The following is a 27,169-nucleotide window of genomic DNA, read 5'->3' as shown; positions in this document are numbered from 1 at the left end:
TGAAGTCTCCATGAACCTAGAACCTATTCCTTGGAAACTCTTCCTTCTTCTTGATTAAGCTTCCCTGTCTTGTCCTACTCCACTGACTAATACTGTAGTTGATGGCTGGTATTTGAGATTAATTAACTTTGATGAGCTTTGTTTTTTTTCTATTCTTTTCAGCCATTATTTCAGATTTTCCCCATTCCAACTCTCCAGCCCCTTCCCTTTGAATCTTGTGGTCTTGAGAGCTGATCTCTGTCACATGTCTTGTTGTGCTGAAGGTTTGTGAGATGATTCTGTGTAATTCAGTAATAATAATTAATTTTACTATTATTAATTTATACTAATTATATCAGTAATTATACCTACAATGCTGACTGACATTTATTGAGCTCCTTTATGTGGCTGAGAGCTATGCTAAGGACTCCAGGTGTATTGTCTTATTTCATTTTCACAAAACCCCATTACATATTCATTTATTTATTAAAAAAATTTTTTGAACACTTGCTATATGCTTGATACTGTGTTAGGTGCTAGGGTTACAGTGATAAACAAAACAGTTATTGTCTCTGTTCCTGAAGAGCTTAAGGTGCAGTGGGAGAAACAGATGTTAAAAAGTAAAAATAAATATTTAATGATATGATAAATGACATAGAAGGTGTAACAGAATAATAAGATCGATTTCATTTTATTTTATTTATTTATTTTTTGAGACAGAGTCTCACTCTGTCACCCAGACTGAAATACATTGGCATGATTTCAGCTCACTGGAACCTCTGCTTCCTGGGTTCAAGCGATTCTCCTGCCTCAGTCTCTCAAGTAGCTGGGATTTTAGGGGTGCACCACCATGCCTGGCTAATTTTTTTGTATTTTTAGTAAAGACGGGGTTTCACCAAGTTGGCCAGGCTGGTCTTGAACTCCTGACCTCAAGTGATCTCCCCCCTTGTCCTCCCAAAGTACTGGGATTACAGGTGTGAGCCACCATGCCCAGCCTAGAAGATTCATTTTAGATAGAGTGGTCTGGGAAGGTTTCTCTTAGGAGGTGACGTATTTAAATTTAAACCTAAAGAATAGGAGGACCCCAGCAGGCAGAGGAAGGGCCTGCAGAAAGATGTAAATAATTAACATAAAGAACTTTTCCTTTAATAGAGGAGCTGCAAGAAGATCAGGGAGGCTACATAGAGAGTGTCAGAAGGGTAATGCTAGCTGACGCTGGAGGTGGGCCAGACCATCCAGGGCCATGGAAACTGGATTTCTTTCTGAGTGCATTGGGAAACCTGCAGGGTTTTAAGCAGGAAACTGAAGGATCCAATTTATATTAAAAACATTACTCTGGCCATCCTGTGGCGAGTGGGTTGGAGAGGGACAAGAACAAAAGTGAGGAGAACTGTTCTGAGCTTAAGGTAGGATTCAGGTTAGAGGTGGTGACGGTTGGATATGGGATGGTGGTCAAGGAGTTGGAGGAGAAGTGGAAGGTCCAAGAAATATTTCTGAGGTAGAGTCCAAAGGGCCTGGTGACAAAGACACTGGAGTCAGGGTTGACTTAGATTCTTGGCTCAAACAATGGAGCTGATGTAATACCATCCTCTTCCTTTTTCAGTCTGGGAGACTAAGGCTCCAAAAGGTTAGGCAGTATGTCCCAGGAGATGTGTCTAATAAACATTGTACAAGTTGAGCATCCCAAATCCAAAAATCCAATATCCAAAATGCTCCAAAATCTGAGATTTTGAGCACTGCATCGACATGAATGAAACTCAAGGGAAATGCTCATTGGAGCATTTTGAATTTTGGATTTTTGGATTTGGACACTCAACCACTAAATATAATGCAAATATTCCAAAATCTGAAAAAAAATTGAAATCTGAAACATTTCTAGTCCCAAGCATTTCAGACAAGGGATGCTCAACTTGTATCAGGATATGAGCATGGGCCCATCCAACTCCAGAGACTACACATGTAACCAACACACTGTATTATTTCTCAATAAGTCAATCCTGCTGCTTTCTAAAAGGAGAGAAGTGGTTGTCTTCTGGATTATAAACTCTCTGTCAACCATAATTCCATTTGCTTAGTTATCAAAGAGAGAGTCAATGTGCTGGTGTGTTATCTTTAGCATGTTTTGGCCTGAAGTGGATTGGAAAATATTATTTGAACCACATGCTAGAAATGATGTTGTCCTTAGGTGTTTGACTCAGGTAGGCAGGTTTGAATCCGAAGGACTGGAGGTGATCATCCTATCCTAGATATTCAAATTCTGTTGCCAGGAACAACAGGAACCAAGCTTCCTGTTCTTTGTTCTCTCTCATGGGATCAGAAGATGTGTCATTCCTGAATTCCTTAGAGGCCTTTCAGCAACTTACACGACATTGTCAAGGGCAGTTGCCCTGGAAAAAGTGGGTTTACTCTGCGGGAAGAAGAGGAAGATGAAGTAGGTTAATTGGAACTGGAACCTCAGCCCACCCCTCATAACTACAGAGAGAGGACTGGAGACTACAGACAGGCAGATAATAGAGATATTGATAGCATAGGGCAGGATTAAATTTAAAAACATGTAATTTGAAAACTCAGTTATGCATGGTGTTCCTAATACAAAATAACTTCTTGAATATGTGTTGGTGATGTCCTGAGACTTTCCGTATGCTGCTGGTGTTTGTGCATCTGTAAAATGACCCTTTTATTTTTACTTTATTTGCAAAATCATAGGTCTGTGGAGAGAGGTAAGAATATAAAAACATGGAGCAATCGTGGGCTTACCTCTTTGGAATGATTAATTGTGGAGTAAATTGTGATGGTATCATTTTCTATAGGTGTCCAGATTTCTGTTTCCTGTAAAAAGAATCATACCAATTTGGCTTACACAGAGACAAAGAGGTTAATGCATAGATATATTCTTAGGAAATACTGTGTGACAAAAAAGAGAATATGTCAAAGTTCTTCCAGAGGAAGGCCGGGGAATGCTCAGTGGAAGACTAAGCTATGAAACTTGTGAGGGTTTAGTGGCATTTCCTGAGCCCCAAACAGAACAGCAACACTGCGGCAAACCAGTGGGCTCAAGAGCCAGAGAAAGACAGCCTTGCTTTATGAAGGGAAGGAATTATTCTTGTCCTTTGTCCAGCTCTACTTTCCTTCCTCCATTTTTAAGAAAAAACTTATATACCAGGTAGTTATATGTTTTGTCTCAAATTTTTGCTAGCTATGACTGAAACTCCCATTTTGCCTGCTCCATCTTTTGCTATAATTCTAACTGCCTTGTCATCATGTCATTGGGGTCTCCTCAAGCATGGGGAATTGGTAGAATAACACTTGGCCTTAGAACGGCTCTGCCTGGAATGCACATTACAGAAATAATAGCAGAAGTCCCTACGGACCTCAAAGAACCTACTCAAAGATTTTGACACTTTAAATTAATGAAGAAGTATTTAGAGAATTATCAAGATCTCGAATGGGCACAGTGGCTCATGCCTGTAATCCCAACACTTTGGGAGGACGAGGCAGGCGGATCACTTGGGCGCAGAAGTTTGAGACCAGCCTGGGCAACATGGTGAAACCCTGCCTCTACAAAAAGTAGAAAAATTATCCTGATGTGATTGTGCTCGCCTGTAGTTGCAGCTACTTGGGAGGCCAAGGTAAAAGGATCACCTGAGCCTGAGGAGGTTGAGGCTGCAGTGAGCTGTGATCATGCTACTGCACTCCACCCTTGGTGACAGAGTGACACTCTGTCTCAAAAAAAACAAAAAACAAAAAACAAACAAACAACAACAAAAAAAAACCCTCAAACTCTCCAAAGCACATTTTTTTTCTTTTTGCTGAAGAGAAAGCTAACAGATTTGTGGGAAATTAGTTTTTTGATTTGTCAGAGTGTGAGTTGACTTGTCTTCAGGAGGAATTTGCAAAGGCAATAGAAATGTCTAAGCAAGTGAGAGTACCCCTTCTTGTTTCCTGTCATCAAGGAGCATACTTTGCAAATATAGGTGAAGGGAATCCAAGATTTCTAGCTAGATCATTGCTTACATCATTTGGAAAATGCTAAGCTTTCCTGGCTTATTTTTCAGAAAACTGGCCTCTCAAAATGTATAGTATTATTTAGAGATGTGCCACCTGCAGGTCCTTTATTTAGGGGTGGTGGGGAGTTGCTGATGCATGACAGATGAGTTGCTGATGCTTGACCAAGGCCATCCTGTTATGTTGCTAGATGAGAGGGGAGGAGTGAACCATTGCTCATGGTTTAGTGGCCTCTACTGTGCCCCCTTCCCCTCTTGAGAGACTACTTCTGAGCTCCCCTAAGACCCCTACATGCAGAGTGAGAAGTCAGCCGCCTACTATGGAACTATGTCCATAGGAAACTTTCAAGCTTAGTGGAACTCTGACCCATTCAGCAAGTATTTACTGATCATTATGCTAGGATATAGGGCAAGAGAGAGGAAGACATAATTTGTACTTTCAGTCAGCTTGTAATTAAGCTGAAGGGACAAGACTTACTGATGCATCAAGCAGTTGGAGAATTGTGTAAGGCAGGGTATGAATAAACATTTCCTTAAGGGCGAGAAAGGCAGACACCAGAGTGGTCTAGCACATAACTTTGCAGCCCCTGTCACTGTGGCTCTCTTCTCCTCCCCTCAGTGGTCATTTGTTCAGTTAGATGGTTATGGTGACAAGTTTGTGAACGATGGCTGTAAAACTGACAACAATGGTGTATAAAGCTGAAAGGACTCACCCTGTTTGAATGAGTGACTGAAGCATACACAGTGTTGTTCGTTGGAGAGACTGAAACATACTCTATGTTCCCTGCGGACTCTGCTGTTAACATAGGAAGGCACAGTCAATGGCACAAGGACTCTGGGACTTCTCTCCCAGGACTTCGCCCTCCCCAGAGCACACTGTGTCCCCAGATAGGCAGGTGTTTGAAGCATCTGCTTTCCTGAGGGATCATTCATTCTTGACAGTCTTTGGAGCTCTGGGTGAACCTTCTCAGTCATGTGGTCTATTTCTGACCACATCTCTTGGGGTAGGAGGTGGTGTTGAGGTCCCCTAAAGCTTCAGAGTCTCCCTCAGGCTTCACATGTGGGTCAGGAAGCTCCTGGGACCAAATAACCCTGCCTATGGAAGGGCTAAAGACACCACATTGGCAAACATAATGGAGCCAGTTATTTCACATACAGGATATTATTAAGCTTTTCAGAGGTCCCTATAGTGGATTTGATTATTTTGGAGATGAGGAACTGGAGGCTCAGAAAACTTAACTGACTTGTGCAAAGCCATACAGACAGTGATGAAACAGGAACTCAAATGCATGTCTTCTGACTTCAAACCTTATGCCTTTTCCTCTGCAAGTGATGTCATGCATCACTCATGCATGAAAGGAGACCCAAAGCCAATCTGAGTCCAGAGCCTGTGTTTGTGTTTCTATATCATGTTTTCTCTTTCCACTGTGTCTATCCATTGCCCAGACCCTGGCTGAACAGTAATGATGCAGTCAGACAGTTTGGTTTTGTGCCTTGGATGCTCTAATCCTGCCTGTGCCCTGGACTTGCTGGGTGACAAGGGATGATCCCTTTCACTGGGACTTAGTTTCTCCATCAGCAGGGTGGTGAATGAACCTGATATCACCAAGAGAAACTGTGTGAGTGACTGGTTCACATGCCTATGCCTGTGAACCATGTAGGACCCATGATTACAGATCATCTCCCTTCACACCATGTGGTCTGAGTAATGACATTCTGACTCCTTCCTCTGTCATTATCCAGCCCTCTGCCATCCCCCTCTCTCTTCCATTTGGCTCTTCCCATCTGCTTTATGATGGAGAGTTAAGAGTCTGAATGCTCACCAGGGCCCTGTGTTCGCTGAGTAGACAAATGTAGGGAATCTGAAAAATAAAACCAGAAAATTGAAATGTGTGACAGCAGTGGGAAAGGCATTTCACCCCCAACCCCATGAGTGGTGGGATGTGGTGGGAGGGGACCCAAAAGGAAGGGCAAGCAGCCCTGAGGCAGGGTCCCACTTTTCCCAGTAGGACATTTCTCTCAGGATATTAGCAGGTGCAAGATCACATCCAGGGATTATCTCAGTGGACTAGCTGAGCCAGGGTTTGCAGCCTCCCTCCCTCCTCCTGTGCTCCACAAGAGATCCTTGGGAATCAGAGGCCCCAAACTCTCAATCCCTGGAATCTTGGAGAAGAGACAAGTAGGAAGAAAGGAAACCTGCCTCTTCTTTTCCTCAAAACAAGTAACAGCAGTATGATGAAAATGGTGACTATGCATATCCCAGAAACCACAATCAGAATCATTTTGGTATCTGTATATTGAATTTTAACGTCTGAAAAGAGAAAAAAGAAATGACATTTGAGACACATCAAGTGAGGCCCACTGTTCTTGGAGCCTCCGTGGAGCCTCTTCTAGGCAATCTTTGGGGACTAGGTAGGTTTGTCTGTACCTGGAGGCTCTGGGGTGGGAGTCCTATGTGGCAGGCAGGGGAGGGTGGGGCCCAGTGGAGTTAGGGGGAGAAAGCAATCCTACATTCCCAGGCCTTTGATTTTGGGTTCTGAGTGGGTTGGAGGAGGGGTTGGGGAATGGAGAGGAAGGAAGGAGGGTCCTCTGGGAGTACTGAGAGATGCAGAGCTCCAGAGGGCATCTGTCCCCTCCCAGCAGCATTTTCTGCTTCCCACTGGGCCACTGTTTTGGAAATTATGTAGGATGTGAGGACGCGTTAAACCGCATAGCTGCTCAAGGCTCTCAGACCTGAGGCAGGCTGTTACCTCTGCAAAGCTTCTGGGCAGAGACAGAGAAGGATAAATTACTGACAGCATTCTCTGCTATGCAGGTGTAGTCCTGTTCACTGGAAATCCTGAGGTCCCAGGAGATAGTGAGGTTTGGCTGACTTGAAAGTGTGTTTCCCAAGGCCTCCCATCTGAATGAGACATTGTCATCTGCATCCTCCACAGAGCAAGTCAGCTGGAGCTCACAGGTCCTATTCTGAAATAGCTGACTGTGATTGGTAACTTGTATGTTCCTCAGTTGTCCTGTTTGCAGAAAAAAAAAAGATCCAGATTAAGGACAAATGTCTTGGCTCAGCCCCCTGTGAAAAATATCCTTCACCTCAATGTTTTGTATTTCACCTTTGCTGTGTGTTATGGTCTGTAGACTCTGTAAATGACTCTGCTTATATTGCCTAATTGATGGTAGCAAGGTCTGGGATGACCAAGTGATGCAGGACATCAGTATGGGGCAGGATAGTCAGCAGAAGAAGTGGGAAGGGAGAGACTGAGGTTTCCATCAACTAGTTGGGTAGTTTTGGGGTGGTCATTTTATATTTCTGGTCTCCAGTTTGTCCCTGGGGTCCCTTCTAGTCGTTGCACTCTGCCCCTGTGTAAAGACAATTTGGAGACCAAGCCAAGAACTCTGAGGGCACCTCAGTGAGGTCAGAAGCCAAGAGACCAGGTGGAAGGGTCCTGTTTCCTCTGCTATCAGAATTACCTAACTGGGGTGGAAGATGGAAGCATCACTTCCTTGGGGAATTTGAATCTATGGGGATCCTGGTTCCTACTGTATCTAAAGCTGGCTCCAATAGTGAGAAAGAGACTCAGATGTAGAAGGTCAGCAAGAAGAAAGGAAAATGCTGAGAACCAAAGAAGTGGGGAAGGAAGAAGTGAAGAAGCTGAGAGAGCAAGCAAGCAATTCTGGGGAGCAAAGAAGTGCAGTGTATCTAGGCATGTGAGATGACATGTCATGCAGATATTTCTGAGAGCAAAGACCAGGAAATATTGCCTAGTAAGACGTAACTGTGAACCAATGGGAACATGGGAGCAAGACAGAAAAGGCCACTGACTTAGCCTTGGCCTGAGGTTTGAAGTAAAGATGACCCAACCAGGAAGAGAATGACTCCAATTCTCTGATTAGAAGAGACCGAGTAATGCTTTAAGCTTAGTTGAGTAGGGGTTGTGGAGTATCTGTACTGAAATCTTGCCAGAACAGAGTATTCATGTATGGGAAAAGTGTTGGATTTGGAGTCAAGACCTGAATTTTGTAATTTACTGGCTACATGACCACGGACAAATTATGCTATATCTAAGCCTCAGTTTCCTTATCTGTAAGACCAGGTAATAGTACCCACTTCTCAGGTAATTTTGAGGAATAAATGAGACAGTGCCTAGTACAGGGATGGCAAATATTTGGCATGAAAGTCACATCTCCCTCATCCAGTGTTGATGGCTGAACTGAAAAAAAAGAATCCATCTTGTTACCTTTTTCCACTTAATGAATATGTAAGGACATTTCCACATGTATGTAAGTGTGTAAGTATATCTCAAGCTTGGTATAGTCTAAAGGACTCCTGTTTTTCTCTCCCAAACCTTCTCAACCTGCAGTTTTCCCCATCTGACTTGTTGACAACTGCATCCTTCCTATCACTGAGGCCAAAACCCCTGGAGTTATCGCTGACTCATATCTTCATCTCATACTCCCACATCAGGAAATCCTGGTGGCTTTACCCTCAAAATATGTCCAAAATGCAACCACTTCTCACCATCTCCACTGCTACCACCCTGATCCAAGCCAGCATCAACTCTTGTTTGGACTATTGCAACGGTCTCCTAATTGGCCCATTGGCTTCTACCCTTTCCCCTTGAACTCTATTCTCAACAGAGCAGCCAAAGGAATCCTTTAGACAAGTAAGTCAAATCATATTACTTGTTTGCAAAACCTTCTGATGGCTTTCAGTGTCACTGAGAGTAGAAGCCAAAGTCTTTGCGATGGTTCTCAGTCCTTTTGTGATGTGGCCCCTGTTTCCTTTCTGGCCTCATTTTCTATTACCTCCTCCTTACTCTGCTCCTGGATGTTTGGCCTCTTTGGTGTTTCTTGAGTAGGCTGGGCATAGGGGATCTTGCTATCTATGCTGGATGGCATGTCTTCCAGTTATCTGCGTGGCACACTTCCTCACTTCCAACAGGTCTTGGCTCAAATGTCATCTTTTCAGTGAAGCCTGTTCTGATCACTCCTTTTAAAATTGTCCCCTGCTCCCTGGCACTCTTGATGCTTCTTATACTGTTCTAATCTCTCCTTTGTTCATACCATTCAGGGCTGTCTTACATGCTATATCACTTGTTTATATGTTATGTGAATTGTTTGTTACCTGCCTCTACTTCCCTTCCAGAATGTCCGCTCCATGAGGACAGCGTTCTTTGTCTGTTTTGCTCACTGATGTATTCCAGGTGCCTGTAACAGTGCCTTGGATGTTATCCATGTCTAACAAATATGTTGACTCAATTAATAAACTTATCATGGCTTCAACATTTTCTTAACACTGAACTCTAGGCAGTTGTATTAGTTTGTTTTCACACTACTATAAAGATACTACTCGAGACTGGGTACTTTATAAACAAAAGAGATTTAATTGACTCACAGTTCTACATGGCTGGGGAGGCCTCAGGAAACTTAAAATCATGACGGAAGGGCAAGGGGAAGCAAGTCACGTATTGCATGGCAGCAGGAGAGAGAGAGAAAGGGCAAGGAAGTGCCACGCTTAATACTATCAGCTTTCATGAGACCTCACTATCATGAGAACAGCATGGGGGAAACCTCCCACACGATCAAATCACCACCCACCAGGTCCCTCCCTTGACATGTAGGGATTACAATTCGAGATGAGATTTGGGTGGGGACACAGAGCCAAACCATGTTAGCAGTCACTCCCAATTAATTGGTATTGGCCCATAAAATCAAATCTTTGCCATTCATATCCTGGCACATACCAAGAGATTGATCAATGTTAAAAATCAAACCTGTATAACTTATACCTTGAAATTCCTTTGCATTATTGTAAAACTACCTGGTGTAGCTTACACAGTTCTCTGTGTATGTGACTTTGAAGGAGATGGCACTCTAAAAAGCCCTGAAAGAGATCAGCATTGAGCCTCAAGAGGGTGATTGTCACAAGATAAGTTATACCTGGTCTTCTCAACAATGTTAGAGGAACATTATCTCAGCAAATGTGATGAAGCCTGGTACCCATTTCAGGCTTTCCATTGGATGAGTCTCTCTTCTCTCCAGTGTCCTACTCTGCCTTTATAATTACTGGTCACCCAGGGTGATTCTGCCTGTAGTGGTTTGAATAATGACCTCAGAAAAGATCTGTCTGTGTTCTAATTCCTAGAATCTGAATATTACCTTATTGGAAAAAAGGGTCTTTGCAGATGGAATTAAGTTATATGAGATTATCCAGTATAATCTGGATAGTCTCCAAACCTGATGACAAATGTTCCCATAAGAGAAAAGCAAAGGGATGTTTGAGACAGACAGAAGAGAAGGAGGCAACCTGACTATGGAGGTAGAGATTGGTGTGACGCAGCCACAAGCCAAAGAAAACCAATGAGTGTTGACAGCAACTAGAAGCTGGGAGAGGCAAAGAGCAGATTGCCCGCTACGGCCTCCAGAGGGAGCACAGCCCTGCCCACACTGTGATTTTGGACTTCTGGCCTCCAGAACTGTGAGAGAATATGAATTTCTGTTACGCCACCTACTTTATGGTATTTCTATTTCAGCAGCCTCAGAAAAGTAATACATTGCCCCAGGGTGATTTTTCCTTTTTAGTTAGAATCACTTGTATAGAAGTTTTCCAGACATCACCTCTTTCCCATTACATTTACCTGTTTGGTGTTCTGTTCTTCAAGGACATGACTTTGACTAATCTAACACTATAAACCTGCCAGATATTCGGGGGATACTAAAAGTTAACATGTAATCTGTCTGTGGAGACATTTTATTTTAACAGTGCTTTTTTGAGTACCATGTCTTAACCCAAAGGACTCTGAGTGAATTTTAGACACTACAGGCCCTCAAGTGGATAAAAATTACAGAATTTCAGTGGCCTTTTATGTTTTCTGGTCTGATTGCCAATTTAATGCTTGAATCTCCTGCTAAGTGATTATTCTAAAGCCATTAATGGCATCTCTGAATATCACTGATTGCTAGAGAGGTATTTTTCTGATATTGACTCATAAGAAATCTCATTACAGTTTCCATAATTTTATGTTGATAACATTTTCATTCTTTTTAATCTTGGGAAGGCAGATTGTTGACTGGTGATTAATATGAGCCATCGGGGGAAAATAGTATTAAAAATTAAATAACATTGACAGAAAGGATGTTTCTCATTATCAGCCTATCTTTGCAGATAACTTTCTAGGTAGACCACTATTCTGTACACAGACCACTCTACTGGGTCAGACTAGCCTTTGTGAAAAGAGAGGTGTCGTGGCAGGTAGTTATGTGGGAAGTGCTACCATTGCTATCTCTGTGACTTGTAGGCAAATCACTGTGACTGAGGCTGTGCCTCAAGGGTATAAGGTCTGTACCTACCTCATGGAGCCTTTGTGAGAATTACATGGCAAATACATGTAGTGCACAAGGCAACACTATCATAAGTATTTGATTTGCATTACTTCTGCTACATTTCTGGTTGAAGAAGACCATTTTATCGGAGTGAAGTAATTCTGGGCTGGGACACAAGACTTAGGCTCTGTCCTCAGCTCTGTCATTAACTGGCTTTGCAATGTCATTGTGTTGACACTGACTCAATGACTCCAAATGTCATATTCTTTACCACTAGGCGACTGCACATTTGAAGTCACATAGGATTGAAATACACGTGTATTTTTCAGTCCATATGGAATTAAACCCCATATTCTGACTTACTTAATATCCTGAGAGTGTAACTGGACAGCTTTGCAGAGGTGTCTGTGGCTATCTGGGCACTGTAAAAGCCTGTGTCTTCCATCTCCAGGTTGCTGAGTTGCAGGGAGTAGGACTGGGTGAAGTGCAGTCGCTTTCCCTGTTTCGGATTAGTCATGTGGATTTCTGGACTTTTGGTTTCATGAGGTACTATGAAGGCAAGAGATGTTCCATTGCAAAGCCAAGTGATGGAGTTGACCTTCTCTCCTGCAGGAAACTCCAGGGGAAGAGTTACTGACTCCCCCAGAATCCCGTTCACCATCAATGGGGTTGAGCTGCTTTGTGAAACTACATTCCCTGTAAACACAGAAGGAAAGGTTTTAAAAATGTTCCTGACCATCTCCCTGCCAAGTCCTGCACCCTTTCACCTAACTCTGCCAGTCTGTTAGAGCTCTCTGATACCAAAACTCAGAGATATGACAGAGTAGGAAAGGGTAAGGAGATGTTTCTAAATGAATAATCACAGTCCCAGAGCTTCGCCTCCAGCAAAATGTCAGCCACTCTTGGTTAGTAGGCAGCTAGTCTAGATGAAACCGGCCCAGTCCAAATGGGTCCTACACTGGCTGGTCACTCCTAGGTCATAAATATACTTTGTGATCCTAGCCTCTGAATTCCTTGGACATTATGTTGAGGGGGACAGGAAACTATAGACTCCAAAAACTGCAAGTCTTTGCTAATAAAGCATAATTAAAGCCTGATATTTACTGATTACCTACTGTGTGTCCAACATAGTAGGCTTGTGCAACTTAGAAGGCTGGTAACAGGGACTAATATCAGGGATTTATAGGATAGTCAGTTCTTCTTATACATTGTTTCATTGACGCTGACTACAGTCTGTGAGGCAGGCAGGATGGATATTATTACTTCCATTTATAGATAAAGGAACTGAGCCACAGAAAAGTTAACTAATTTTCCCAGAGTTGCACAGCTAAAGAATAGCAGAGTCAGGATTCAAACCCAGGTCTTCTGACTCCAGTGACTTTGTGCTCCCTTCATGATACCAGAAGATTTTTTTTTTATTCTCTCAGAAAGATTGTAGTGTAGTTATTGAGGAGACAAAATGGATACATATAGAAATAATAAATATAACTTCAAAGTAACACATGATGGTCACATTCTTGTAAGCTTATTCAGAACTATCAATGTTTAAGCAAAAACGGTGAAATGGTCACAATGATTCTTAAAGAAGATACTTCCTTAGCATCCTTTCCCAAATTCTTAGCAATTATCACACTATTTTGTAGTCTTGTTCACCTGTTTGTCTAACTGACCATGTCTTAATTAGCCTTGCATGTCAGTACTCAGCACCATGTCTGACACATAGTAGAGTCTGTGGAAATGTTCTAGTGGGTCAATGAATAAATAACTATAACCATTACCTCAACCTTCTCAGGATCTCTTGCTTCTTTTTCTTAAAAATTTCAACTTTTATTTTAGATATGGGGTACATGTGCAGGTTTGTTACATGGTTATATTGCACCCAGATAGTGGGCATAATAACTAATAGACAGTTATTCAGCCCATTACCTGTTCCCTTCCTTCCCCCTCTAGTAGTCCACAGCATCTATTAATCCCACATTTATGTCCATGTGTGCTCAGTGTTTAGCTCCCACTTATAAGCAAGAGCATGTAGTATTTGGTTTTCTGTTCCTGTGATAGTTTGCTAGGATTATGGCCTCCAGCTCCACCCATGTTACTGCAAAAGACATGATTTAATTCTTTTTTATGGCTGGTTAGTATTCCATGGTATATATGTACCAAATTTTCTTTATCCAATCCATCATTGATTGGAACCTAGGTTGATTCTGTGTCTTTGCTATTATGAATAGCATAGTATGAACATACGAGTGCATGTGTCTTTTTGGTAAAATGATCTATTTTCCTTTGGCTATATACCCAGTAATGGGATTGCTGGGTTGAATGGTAGCTCTGTTTTAAGTTCTTTGAAAAATCTCCAAACTGCTTTCCACAGTGAAAATTTACATTTCCCAGTAACAGTGTATAACAGTTTCCTTTTCTCAGCAACCTCACCAAGTGGGACCTAGCACCTATTTTTTCTTATTTTTTGACTTTTAATAATAGCCATTCTGACAGAATGAAGGGTCCAGTTTCAATCTTCTGCATATGGCTATACAAAAATACAAAAGAGTGTATTAGTGTATTCTGAATTTTCTGTTCTCTTCCAACTGTCATTCTGACAGAATAGCTATTATTAAAAAGTCAAAAAAGTGTATTTGTTCATTTTCACACTGCTAATAAAGACATACTCAAGACTAGTAATTTATAAAGGAAAGATGTTTAATTGACTCACAGTTCCACATGGCTGAGGAGGCCATGGTGCTCACAATCATGGCGGAAGGTGAAGGAGGAGCAAAGGCATGTCTTACATGGTGGCAGGCAAAGAGAACGTGTGCAGGGGAACTCTCCTTTGTAAAACCATCAGATCTCATGAGACTTATTCACTATCGTGAGAATAGCACAGGAAAGACCTACCCCCATGATTCAATTACCTCCTACTGGGGTCCCTCCCATGGCATGTGGGAATTATGGGAGCTCTACAGTTCAAGATGAGATTTGGGTGGGGACACAATCAAACCATATCAAAAACCAAACCAGCATCTACTGTGTTCTTTTTTTTGACTTTTTAATAATAGCCATTCTGACTGGTGTGAGATGGTATTTCATTGTGGTTTTGATTTGGATTTCTCTGATGATTACTGATGCTGAGCATTTTTTCATGTTTGCTGACTGCTTGTATATCTTCGTTTAAGAAGTGCCTGTTCATGTCCTTTGCCCATTTTTTAATGGGGTTATTCATCTTTTTGCATATTGGTTTAAGCTCCTTATAGATTCTGGATATTAGACCTTTTGTTGGATACATAGTTTGCAAATATTTTCTCTCATTCTGTAAGATGTCTGTTTACTGTAATGACAGTTTCTTTTGCTGTGCAGAAGCTCTATAGTTTACTTAGGTTCCAGTTGTCAATTTTTGTTTTCATTGCAATTGCTTTTGGGGACCTAGCCAAAAATTCTTTGCCAAGGCCAATGTCAAGAAGAGTATTTCCTATTTTTTTCTAGGATTTTTATAGCTTGAGGTTTTACATTTAAATATTTGATCCATCTTGAGTTAATTTTTGTATATGGTTAAAGGTAAGGGTCCAGTTTCAATCTTCTGCATATGGCTAGCCAGTTATCCAGCACCATTTATTGAACAGGGAGTCCTTTCCCCATTGCTTGTTTTTGTTGGCCTTGTCAAAAATCAGATGGTTGTAAGGGTGTGGCTTTATTTCTGAGTTTTTTGTTCTCTTTCAGTTGTCTATGTGTCTGTGTACTGGTACCATGCTGTTTTGGTTACTATAGTCTTATGGTATGGTTCAAAGTCAGATAGTGTGATGTCTCTGGATTTTTTGTTTTTGCTTAGAATTGCTTTGACTATTTGGGCTCTTTTTTTGGTTCCATATGAATTTTAGAATGGTTTTTCTAATTCTGTGAAGAATGACATTGGTAGTTTGATAGGAATAGCATTGAATCTAGAAATTGCTTTGTGTGGTATGGCCATTTTAACGATGTTGATTCTTCCAATCCATGAGCATGGAATGTTGTCATTTCTGAGGGTTTCTTATTTCTTATGGGAGGAGCTGAATAGGGAAGGAAATGTCTCTTGGTGTCCTAGTGCTCAGCTCCTGGGTGAGCTTGCACTTCCTCTCTCTTTCATGAATTGTCATATGGGTTCCAGGCACATGAGCATTGCTGTCATCAACATCTTTCCCATCAGCATTTTAACACACTGTTATTTGTCATCTTTACTTCTCTTTCCTCTGAATCACATGGGTGAATACCATGAGCAACATTTTGAGCAGAATGTCCAGATACCAGAGAATACAATTATACGATTCTATTTGTTTAAAGTTGATAAACAGACAAATCTATGCTGTCAGAAGTCAAGAGAGTGGTTTACCTTTGAGGAGGAGGGAAAGGTGGTGAATAGGAGGGAGTATAAAGGAAGGATCCTGGAATGCTGATAATGTCCTATCTCTAGATCTGTATTTGGCTACACAGATTTGTTCATTTTATGATAATTCATTGAGCTGACATTTAAGATTCGTATAGTTTTTCTCTTTGTATTTCAGTTTAAAAAGTTAAAACAGTAACAAAAGCAGAACAAAACAAAATCATGTCTATGGTCTATAAGAACCAAAATGATCTGGCCATTTCTCTTTCTCTGACCTAATTCCTATATTCTCCCCCTTGTTCACTCTGCTCCAGCCCCCTTGGCTATTCCTTGAACAGGCCAGGGCTTTTGCATTTGCAATCCTTTCTGTCTGGAATGTACTTTCTCCAAGTATCCAAGCAGTTCCCTCTTTTGCCTCTGTAAAGTCATTAATGCAAACATTCCTGCTCAGAGAGTTTAAAGAAGTGTGACCACTCTTTTCGCACAATCCGCCCCATCCACCCCTGCACATCCAGCTGCCTTTGGATTTACCAACTAGTACTTACAATCTAGTATACTTTATAATTTACATATTTGTTTTTGTTTATTTTCTCACCTCTCCACTAGAATGTAATCTCTATGGAGACAAAGATTTTTGTCTGTTTTGTCTACTATTGTGAACATTCTTGAACAGTGCCTGGCACATAGTAAGTATCCCATGAATATTTATTGAGTGAATGGACATATCTCCATTCCATCTCTTGGAGGTTTTGGGTCTAGAATGTTAAAGCTCAGTTCCTTTTGGTAGGGAGTCTGGGCTTACTCGGTGGCCTAAGGACTCACCAGGAGCTGTTCTTCCCTTGCCTAGAACACTTGTTTAAGTTCCATTGATTTTATAGATTGAAATAATTAGTTTATGTAACACGATTTTATCTATGGCTGATATTTATGCTGGGTATAAGAAGAAAGTCAAGGCTAAGGCAGAGTAGTAGCCTGTCTAGGCATTAAAGGAGTGCCCCAAAACAGAGCCAATCTGCAAAGACAAGCACAGAAATTTATTTATTTGTTTGTTTGTTTATTCATTCTGGTGTTCAAATATTCTAATATTTGCTAACTTCTATGCTAATTCAATTAGTAAAACCTTAGGAACCATGGCATATTTATTGGGTCTGTTTTATGTACCAGTTTCTGGACTGGAAACTGGGAATATAAGATACTGTCAGTCCTCTGGGTCCATCATCTGATAGAGGAGCCTGACAGGTAAATGAGTAGTTAGTTCTGATGTGGTGGGTTAGGCATTGAGCTAGCATAAGGCTTGCCTCTGCATTGCCTCATATCACTATTGCACTTACACATGCAATTGCAAGCAGTTCTTTCTCTTTCTTATAATTACAAGATTATTTTCCTTTGTTTTCCATAATCTTGAGGTCAGGGATTCTGATTATTATTTCTATATTCCTAGAACTTAGCACACAATTTCTAGCTCAATAAATGTTGAATTGTTAGAGATATGTGCTCCATGGGAGCAAAAATTTAGAGAATCATAAACTGGGAAGAGTTGGGAGTTGTCAGGGAACAGTTCACAGAAGATGACGCTGCAGCAAAGTCTTGAATAAAAGCTACTAGTTCTCCATTACTTAATTATTTGTAATTCTTCCAAGAATGCCTTGCCTTTTTTTTTTGCACTGCTTTTCCCTCTGCTTAAAATGCCTTTCTTCATCTTTCCTACATGGTAAGCTCCTATTTATCCTTCAAGGATGAGCTAAAATATCTGTTTGCCTCTTATATTTATGGGGGTTTTGCATTGGTACATGGGGAAGGGGAGAAAGGAGTTTGTGGTGAAGGAAAGGGAGAAGGAGCACAGGATGGATGAGATCGTAGGAATAGTTCCCCACAGACCCAAAATCAAACCAAAGCAAAACTGGATTTGAGACAATATGCTTAGGGACAGTGAAGGTCAGATGCTACTGAAAATGCTTAAAACACCCTACGTGAGACTTTGGACAGGAGCAGAGCTGCTTCAGGGCCAAGGTGTTGTGGTGTGGCCCAGAGGGCACACGGAGGTCCTTTTCTCTGCTCTGCCAGGAATCAACACTGATGCTTTGGGAGTATCTGGGACCAGCACCCTTGGCATGGATATTGATGTTCTTGGAATAGGCAGGGCATCTAAATGGCTCTGCTGGCATCCTGTGTGGAGGACTAGAACCAGAAAAGGAGATTAAGAATGGGAAAGATGCCTCATGTTGGCTACAACTCATAGGCTGCTTTGGGGACTCATGGGAAGCTTTCCTTTGAGACTCTCATAAGTCACTGGGGAACCCCTTGCAACATGAAGGTGGTGCTGAGGTCTTGCCCATCCACTGGTGAGGATGTCAAGACAGCAGACATTTGGGGTACATTTGTTTACAAATTTCATCTACTGTATGATGTGTTTTGGGGAACTCAAATAATATCTTAGTCAGCATTGTATTTCCCCATAACCTGGTCCAGGGAACTCAGTGAATGTTAAGTAGATTGGGATTAGAATAGAGAAGTTTTTAAGGGTTACCTGATTAGTGGAGGGTTACTTTGGAAGGTATTAAAAAACATGAAGTATTTTTGAAAATTGGCAAAGTATAAAGAGAGCAGTGTCTTAAGAAAGAGAGGAGAGAGGTAGAACTAAGCAGATTCTGAAAAAGAGAGAAAAGTCAAGAAACTTTGGGGTTTCTAACCTGAGGGACTAGCTTAGGCCCGTCTATAGCTAACAGGGATATAGCAAGCTGTGTTAGCTCCACAGAAGGCAAGTGCAGTATGAAAGAGAGTAGGGGCTGATTTCTCAAGAGAATTAAAAGAGAAGGGAGGAGAAACATAGTCAGGATATTGAGAAGAAGGTAGGACAAATGGAAGTTACTCTTCAGGGTAACAGAGTCCTGAGCAAATTTAGAGCAAAGGGAAGCAGCTGGGAGAAAAAGAAAAAACTTAAGATATGGTGAAAGGGAATATTCAAAACAGTGTCATTCCTGAGGAGGAAGCCAGGGTGGGCTTAGGAGCATAAGTGAAGAGGTTAGTCTTGGGTAGAGGTGGTTCTTTTCTTTTGAGACTGAAAAGAATAAGGTTAAAGATCTCAAAAGATTTAGAGGGTAAAGGGGAAGAAGTTGGAATATTTTGCTTATGTTGTTCTCAAAGTTGTTCTAAGAAAAGTAGATCTCATAGAATCTAGAGGAAGATGGATGAGACATGTAAAAGCTGCTATGAGGAATTTGTTAGGAAACTGATGAGTCATCAATAAATGAGTGTGGAAGCAGTGAGGAGGAATTGGCCAAGGTTGGTTGACAGGCACCATTCATGGAGTCCATCCAGTTTTGCATTGGCTGGTGCCAAAGTGATTGTGGATTTTGCCATTACCTTCAATGGGAAAACCCGCAATCACTTTTGCACCACACTAATAACTTTCTCCAATGATTATAGCACATGTAGCCCAGGAACAGGGAAAGAAGGTGCTGGGGATCACCTAATACTAGCAATAGGCATAGTATAGGTAGGTGTGGCATCAAAGGTGAGAGGGATTTCTGGGGAATGGTGACTACTTTGTTGAAATTGCTGGCCTAAAGTCTGAGGGTCAGTGACATTAGTGAAAATGGCACAATAAATAACTGCAAGGGTCCATCCCTCCACAAAAAACATGCACACTCATGCAAACACACACAGAGTGAGCAAACATTGTCAGAATCAACTTTGTCTGAACTGTAGAAACTAGTCAAAGGATTATAGCAACCAAGCAAATGATGAGTCAAAAAAAGAAGCAACTTAAAAATGCTAGGAGTTCTAGTCTGACCAACATGGCGAAACGCTGTCTCTACTGAAAACACAAAAAATCAGCCAGGCAGAGTGGAACATGCCTGTAGTCCCAGCTCGGGTGGTTGAGGTGGGAGAATTGTTCAAACCTGGGAGGTGGAGGTTGCAGTGAGCTGAGATCACGCCATTGCACTCCAGCCTGGGTGACAGAGTGAGACTCTATCTCAAAAAAAAAAAAAAGAAAAAAGAAAAAGAAAAGAAAAGGAGTTAAAAAAAGTCAAATACATAGAAATGAAGTATAAAGCAGTGGGTATCAGAGGTGGAGAGAGGGAACAGGGAGGAAATGGGGAGATGTAAGTCACAGGGTACAAAGTTGCAGATATGTAGGGTAAATAAGTCTAGGAATCTAATATACAACATGAAGGCTATACTTATATGATTGTATTGTATACAGAACACTTGCTCAGAGTAGATTTTAGATACTCTTACCATACTTGCATGAAAAGGGTAACAGTGCAAGATAATGAATATGTTAATTTGCTTGACTAGAGTAACCATTTCACTGCATATATCAAAATGTCATGTTGTACAGCTTAGATATATACAATTTAAAAAATGATTGGGGAGCTTTGCAGAATGTTTGATTGCCCTTTCCCTGATCTCTTTTCTCCAACTTGATAGCAGTCTTGAACACGGCCGTCTACATTTTCAATAGGAGACCGTGGTCACTGGTTCCAGCAGGCATACAGCAGACCTGGTTCTGAAAGAATTGTATTTGTATGTTTTCAACTATCTGGATGCTCCCTAAAGAATTGAGGAAAAGCACTTGTCTTTGTTTCAACTACCTCTCTTTCAGGTAGAAAATTAGCCATGCAGAGGACATTTCTCATAAACACTGAAAGGCAATGAATAACCCATCAATACCTGGGGCAAAACATTATAGTGGAGGCAAAAATAGATATGTTGAATGCCTGGGAGGAAAAGCTGGGGAGAAAGATTCTTAGAAGAATTCAGGCATTAAAAAATGTCTGCTTATACCAGGGAATTTGGAAAGCCACATACATGCCTAGGGCAGGGTGCATACTTAGAAAAGTTCTGAGAAGACTCTATGATTTTATCTATGACTAACATTTATGCTGGGTACAAGAAGAAAGTCAAGGCTAAGGCAGAGTAGTAGCCTGTCTAGGCATTAAAGGAATGCCCCAAAACAGAGCCAGTCTGCAAAGACAAGCACAGAAATTTATTTATTTGTTTGTTTGTTTATTCCTTCTGGTGTTCAAATAAATATCTGTCAAAACACTAGTTGACCACAAGCTAAAGAAAAAGACATTTTAGAGACTACATGTGACAAATAATACAATGTTTACAAAAATAGTTCAGAATTGTCACTAAACAAACAAGAATTACAACCCAGAGCAAGCAACAAAATCAAATACTGAGGAAGGGGAAGAATCTGATTTCCAGAGTTATCATATTATAGTATTCAAAACATCTAGTTTCAACAAAAAATTATAAAGCATGTGAAGAACAAGAAAGTGTGACCCATTCACAGGAGAAATGAACAGAAATTGTCCCCAAGGAAGGACAGATACTGGATTTGCTAGACAAAGGCTTTAAGTCAACTTCTTTTTTTGAGACAGGTTCTCACTCTGTTGCCCAGATTGGAGTGCAGTGGTGTGATCTCAGCTTGCTGCAACCTCTGCTTCCTGGGCTGAAGTCATCCTCCCACCTCAGCCTCCTGAGTAGCTGGTTCTACAGGCACATGCCACCATCCCTGGCTAATTTTTAAAATATTTTGTAGACATGCAGTTTCACTATGTTGCCCAGGCTGGTCTTGAACTCCTGGGCTCAAGTGATTTACCTGCCTCGGCCCCCCAAAGTGCTGAGATTATGGGCATGAGCCACCATGCCTGGCCTCAACTGTCTTAAATATGCTAAAGGAAACAATGGACAAAGAACTAAAGGAAATCAAGAAAAGGATATATAAAAAAAAGAGAATATTTTTAAAAGATAGAAATAACAACAAGGAGCCACGTAGAAATTCTGGAGCTGAAAAAATACAATAATTGAAATAAAAAATTCACTAGAGGCTTTCAACAGAAGCTCTGTGTAGGCAGAAGTAAGAAATAGCTAATTTGAAGCTGGGTCAATTGAAATTATCCAGTTTGAGGATCAGAAAAGAAAAGAGTGAAGAAAAATGTACAGTGCCTAAGAGACTTGTGGGACACCATCAAAAATACCAAAAAATAAGCATAATAGGAGTCCAAGGAGGAGAGGAGAGAGAGAAAAGGGCATAAATAATATTTGAAAAAAATAATGGCCCCAAACTTCCCAAACTTTATAGAAGACATGAATTTATGCATCCAAGAAAGTCAATGAACTCCAAGAAGAATGATCACAAAGAGATCCATAACAAGACATATTATAATCAAACCAGAAAAATGAAAACAAGGAGAGAATCTCAAATGCAACAAGACAAAACAACTAGTCATGTACAAGTCATCCTCAATAAAATCAACAGCCAATTTCTCAGAAGAATCCATGATCCATGAAGAATCCAGGAGGCAGTGGGATGACATATTTAAGGTGCTGAAAGAAAAAAAACACCCATCAACCAAGAATTCTACATCTGAAAAAATTATCCTTCAAAAATGAAGGAGAAGTTAAGACATTTGCAGATAAACAAAAGCAGATAGAGTTTATTGCTAGTAGACTTGTACTGTAAGAAATACTAAAGGGAATCTTTCAGGCTGAAATAAAATCACACTAGAAAGTAACTCAAATCCCTACCAAGAAACAAAGAACAAAGATAAATCTGACTGCATAGATTAATACAAAAGCCAGTATTCTTGCATTTTTGCTTTGCAACTTCTCCTTTTTCCCACATGATTTAAAAGACAAATGAGTAAAACAATAATTATAAATCTGTTAATGAGCACACATGTACAAAGATGTAGTTTGTTACAACAACATAAAGGCAGCAGAATGAAACAACATAGGAGCACAGTGTTTGTATATTATTGAAGCTAAGGTGGTGTGAATTCAAAATAGCTTGTTATAAGTTGAGGAGGTTAAATGTAACACTGAGGATAACAATACAATAACTAAAAATACAGGAAGGGAAATGAGAAAGGAATCTAAACTAAAAAATATAAACTATACACAAAAGAATAGAATAGTGGAGGGACTGAGGGGAAAAGGTTTAAGACATATAGAAAAGAAATGGCAAAATGCAAGAAGTAGGTCCTTAAATATCAGTCATTACTTTAAATGTAAATGAACTCTTCAATTAAAATGCAGAGATAGGCAGAATGAATTGAAAAAACAGGATTCAACTATTTTGTACATACAGAGTTTCATTTTAGATTCAAAGGCACAAATACTTTTAGAGGAAGAATATGAAAAATGATATTCCATGCAAGTAGTAACCAAAGAGAGTTACAGTGGCTATACTAATATTGGCAAATAAACTTTAAGTCAAAAATTATTAGTAGAGGTAAAAAAGGACATTATACATTAATAAAAGGGTCAACCCTGCAAAAAGTTATAACAATTATAAACACATATGCACCAAACAACAGCCCCAAAATATATAAAGCAAACATTAACAAAATTCAAGGGAGAAATAGATAGTTCTACAGTAATAGTTGGAGACATCAATACCTCACTTGCAATAATGGTCAAGACAACTAGAAAGAAGATCAATAAGGAAATAGAGGACTTGGAAAACATTATAAACCAACAATACTTAACATATATATGAAAAACACTACATCCAAACACAACAAAATATACATTTTCCTCAAATGCACGTAAGTCGTTCTCATAGGACAGACCGTATATTAGGCCACAAAAACAAGTCTCAATAAAATATAAAAGACTTAAATATATGATGTCTTCTATGACCATAATGGAATAAAACTGGAAATCAAGAACAGAAGGAGAATTGGAAAATTCACAAATATGTCATAATTAAACAACATAGTGTAAAATAATCAATGGATCAAAGAAGAAATAACAAGATGAATTAGGATATACCTTGACACCAAGTGAAAACAAAAACAAAGCTTGCCAAAACTTATGGGATGGAGCAAAAGTAGTGCTCAGAGGGATATTTTTATCCCTCTGAAAGAAAGAAGGAAGACTAGGAATCCAACTTAAAAGGGATGTGAAGGACCTCTTCAAGGAGAACTACAAACCACTGCTCAACAAAATAAAATAGGACACAAACAAATGGAAGAATATTCCATGCTCATGGGTAGGAAGAATCAATATCATGAAAATGGCCATACTGCCCAAGGTAATTTATAGATTCAATACCATCCCCATCAAGCTACCAATGACTTTCTTCACAGAATTGGAAAAATCTACTTTAAAGTTCATATGGAACCAAAAAAGAGCCCGCATTGCCAAGACAATCCTAAGCAAAAAGAACAAAGCTGGAGGCATCATGCTACCTGACTTCAAAATATACTACAAGGCTACTGTAACCAAAACATCATGGTACTGGTACCAAAACAGATATATAGATCAATGGTACAGAACAGAGGCCTCAGAAATAACACCACACATCTACAACCATCTGATCTTTGACAAACCTGATAAAAACAAGAAATGGGGAAAGGATTCTCTATTTAATAAATGGTGCTGGGAAAACTGGCTAGCCATATGTAGAAAGCTGAAACTGGATCCCTTCCTTACACCTTATACAGAAATTAATTCAAGATGGATTAAAGACTTAAATGTTAGACCTAAAACCATAAAAACCCTAGAAGAAAACCTAGGCAGTACCATTCGGGATATAGGTATGGGCAAGGACTTCAATACTAAAACACCAATAGCAATGGCAACAAAAGCCAAAATAGACAAATGGGATCTAATTAAACTAAAGAGCTTCTGCACAGCAAAAGAAACTACCATCAGAGTGAACAGACAACTTACATAATGGGAGAAAATTTTTGCAATCTACCCATCTGACAAAGTGCTAATATCTAGAATCTACAAAGAATTTAAACAAATTTACAAGAAAAAAAACCCCATCAAAAAGTGGGAAAAGGATATGAACAGACACTTTTCAAAAGAAGACATTCACGCAGCCAACAGACATATGAAAAAATGCTCATCATCACTGGTCATCAGAGAAATGCAAACCAAAACCACAATGAAGTACCATCTCACACCAGTTAGAATGGCAATCATTAAAAAGTCAGGAAACAACAGATCCTGGAGAGGATATGGAGAAACAGGAACACTTTTACACTGTTGGTGGGAGTGTAAATTAGTTCAACCATTGTGGAAGACAGTGTGGCAATTCCTAAAGGATCTAGAACTAGAAATACCATTTGACCCAGCCATCCCATTACTGGGTATATACCCCAAGGATTATAAATCATGCTACTGTAAAGACACATGCACACGTATGTTTATTGTGGCACTATTCACAATAGCAAAGATTTGGAACCAAACCAAATGTCCAACAATGATAGACTGGATTAAGAAAATGTGGCACATATATACCATAGAATACTATGCAGCCATAAAAAAGGATGAGCTCATGTCCTTTGTAGGGACATGGATGAAGCTGGAAACCATCATTCTCAGCAAACTATCACAAGGACAGAAAACCAAACACCACATGTTCTCACTCATAGGTGGGAATTGAACAATGAGAACACTTGGACACAGGGTGGGGAACATCACACACTGAGGCCTGTCAGGGGGTGGGGAGCTGGGGGAGGGATAGTATTAAGAGAAATACATAATGTAAATGATGAGTTGATGGGTGCAGCAAACCAACATGGCACATGTATACCTATGTAGCAAACTTGCACAATGTGCACATGTACCCTAGAACTTAAAGTATATTAAAAAAAAAAGGAGGAAATTTACACCTTAAAAAACTAGATAAAGAAGAGCAAACTAAACCCAAAGCTATTAGAATAAAGCAAATCATAAAAATTAGAGTAGAGATAAATAACATAGAGAATAGAAAAACAAGAGAAATAATCAATGAAATCAAAAGTTGGTTCGTTGCAACCCCATCAAAAAGTGGGCGAAGGACATGAACAGACACTTCTTGAAAGAAGACATTTATGCAGCCAAAAAACACATGAAAAAATGCTCACCATCACTGGCCATCAGAGAAATGCAAATCAAAACCACAATGAGATACCATCTCACACCAATTAGAATGGCAATCATTAAAAAGTCAGGAAACAACAGGTGCTGGAAAGGATGTGGAGAAATAGCAACACTTTGACACTGTTGGTGGGACTGTAAACTAGTTCAACCCTTGTGGAAGTCAGTGTGGCGATTCCTCAGGGATCTAGAACTAGAAATTCCATTTGACCCAGCCATCCCATTACTGGGTATATACCCAAAGGACTGTAAATCATGCTGCTATAAAGACACATGCACACATATGTTTATTGTGGCATTATTCACAATAGCAAAGACTTGGAACCAACCCAAATGTCCAGCAATGATAGACTGGATTAAGAAAATGTGGCACATATACACCATGGAATACTATGCAGCCATAAAAAATGATGAGTTCATGTCCTTTGTAGGGACATGGATGAAATTGGAAATCATCATTCTCAGTAAACTATCGCAAGAACAAAAAACCAAAAACTGCATATTCTCACTCATAGGTGGGAATTGAACGATGAGAACACATGGACACAGGAAGGGGAACATCACACTCTGGGGACTGTTGTGGGGTGGGGGGAGCGGGGAGGGATAGCATTGGGAGATATACCTAATGCTAGATGATGTTAGTGGGTGCAGCACACCAGCATGGCACACGTATACATATGGAACTAACTTGCATGTTGCGCACATGTACCCTAAAACCTAAAGTATAATAATAATAAATAAATAAATAATAAATAAATAAAAATTAAAAAAATAAAGTATATAAGCAATTGATGTCTAATACAATCAATCAATAAAATGTGAAGGTAAAAAAAAAAGTTGGTTCTTTGAAAAGATAAATAAAATTGACAAACCGTTAGCTAGACTGACAAAGAACAAAATAGAAAAGATTCAAATTACTAAAATTAGAAATAGAAGTGGTGACATTACTACAGATATTATGGAAATAATAATTAAAAGGATTAAGAGAACACTATAAATAACTATATGCCAACAAATTGAATAACCTAGATGAAATAGATTTCTGGAAACACATAAAATACCAAGACTGATTTAAGAAGAAATAAAAAATTAAAGAGGACCTATAACAAGAAAAGAGATTGAATCAGTACTCAAAAACCTCCTGACAAAGAAAAGCCAGATGGCTTCACTGGTGAATTCTACCAATTATTCAAAGAATAATTAGCATCAATTATTCTCAAGCTCTTCCCAAAAATAGAAGAGGAGAAAAACACTTCCTAAGTCATTTTATTAGGTCAGCAGTACCCTGATACCAAAGCCAAAAATATCAGAAAAAAAGAAAACTACAGACCGATATCCCTTATGAATATTGATGCAAAAACCTTCAACAGAATACTAACAAACTGAATCCAGCTCATATTAAAGGGATTATACACCATGACCAAGTAGAATTTATCTCAGAAATGCAAAAGTGGTTCAATACATGAAAATCAATCAATGCAGTATATGATGTTAACAGAATGAAGAAAAATAGACTAATTGCCGTCTTAGTTGATGGAGAAAAAACATTTGAAAAAAACCAGCACTTTTTAAATAAAAACACTTGAGAACCTAGAAATAGAAGGGAACTTCCTCAATCTGATAA

The 27,169-nt window shown here is 39.9% G+C and overlaps 1 protein-coding gene across 2 annotated transcripts in view; it reads right to left on the bottom strand.

The window, feature by feature from the left end:
- Nucleotides 1-654: 654 nt before the first annotated feature.
- SLAMF6 (SLAM family member 6) overlaps nt 655-27,169 on the bottom strand; it is a 39,194-nt gene continuing 12,679 nt past the window's right edge. Inside the window, exons 2-8 of one of the 2 annotated variants that reach the window (XM_002809917.6) lie at nt 11,667-11,999; nt 6,734-6,997; nt 6,184-6,294; nt 5,807-5,845; nt 4,697-4,779; nt 2,737-2,808; nt 655-2,386 (exon numbers count right to left, since the gene is read on the bottom strand). In XM_002809917.6, the coding sequence (XP_002809963.3) occupies nt 2,339-2,386; nt 2,737-2,808; nt 4,697-4,779; nt 5,807-5,845; nt 6,184-6,294; nt 6,734-6,997; nt 11,667-11,999 (950 nt within the window). In that variant the 3' untranslated portion in view covers nt 655-2,338. The remainder of the gene's footprint in view (nt 2,387-2,736; nt 2,809-4,696; nt 4,780-5,806; nt 5,846-6,183; nt 6,295-6,733; nt 6,998-11,666; nt 12,000-27,169) is intronic. The other variant, XM_009242094.4, reaches the window with a different exon arrangement.

Source organism: Pongo abelii, chromosome 1 (genome assembly GCF_028885655.2).
Source record: "Pongo abelii isolate AG06213 chromosome 1, NHGRI_mPonAbe1-v2.0_pri, whole genome shotgun sequence".
NCBI lineage: Eukaryota > Metazoa > Chordata > Mammalia > Primates > Hominidae > Pongo > Pongo abelii.
The sequence above is the reverse complement of the archived record's forward strand: the minus strand, read 5'-3'. Positions and strand labels throughout refer to the sequence as shown.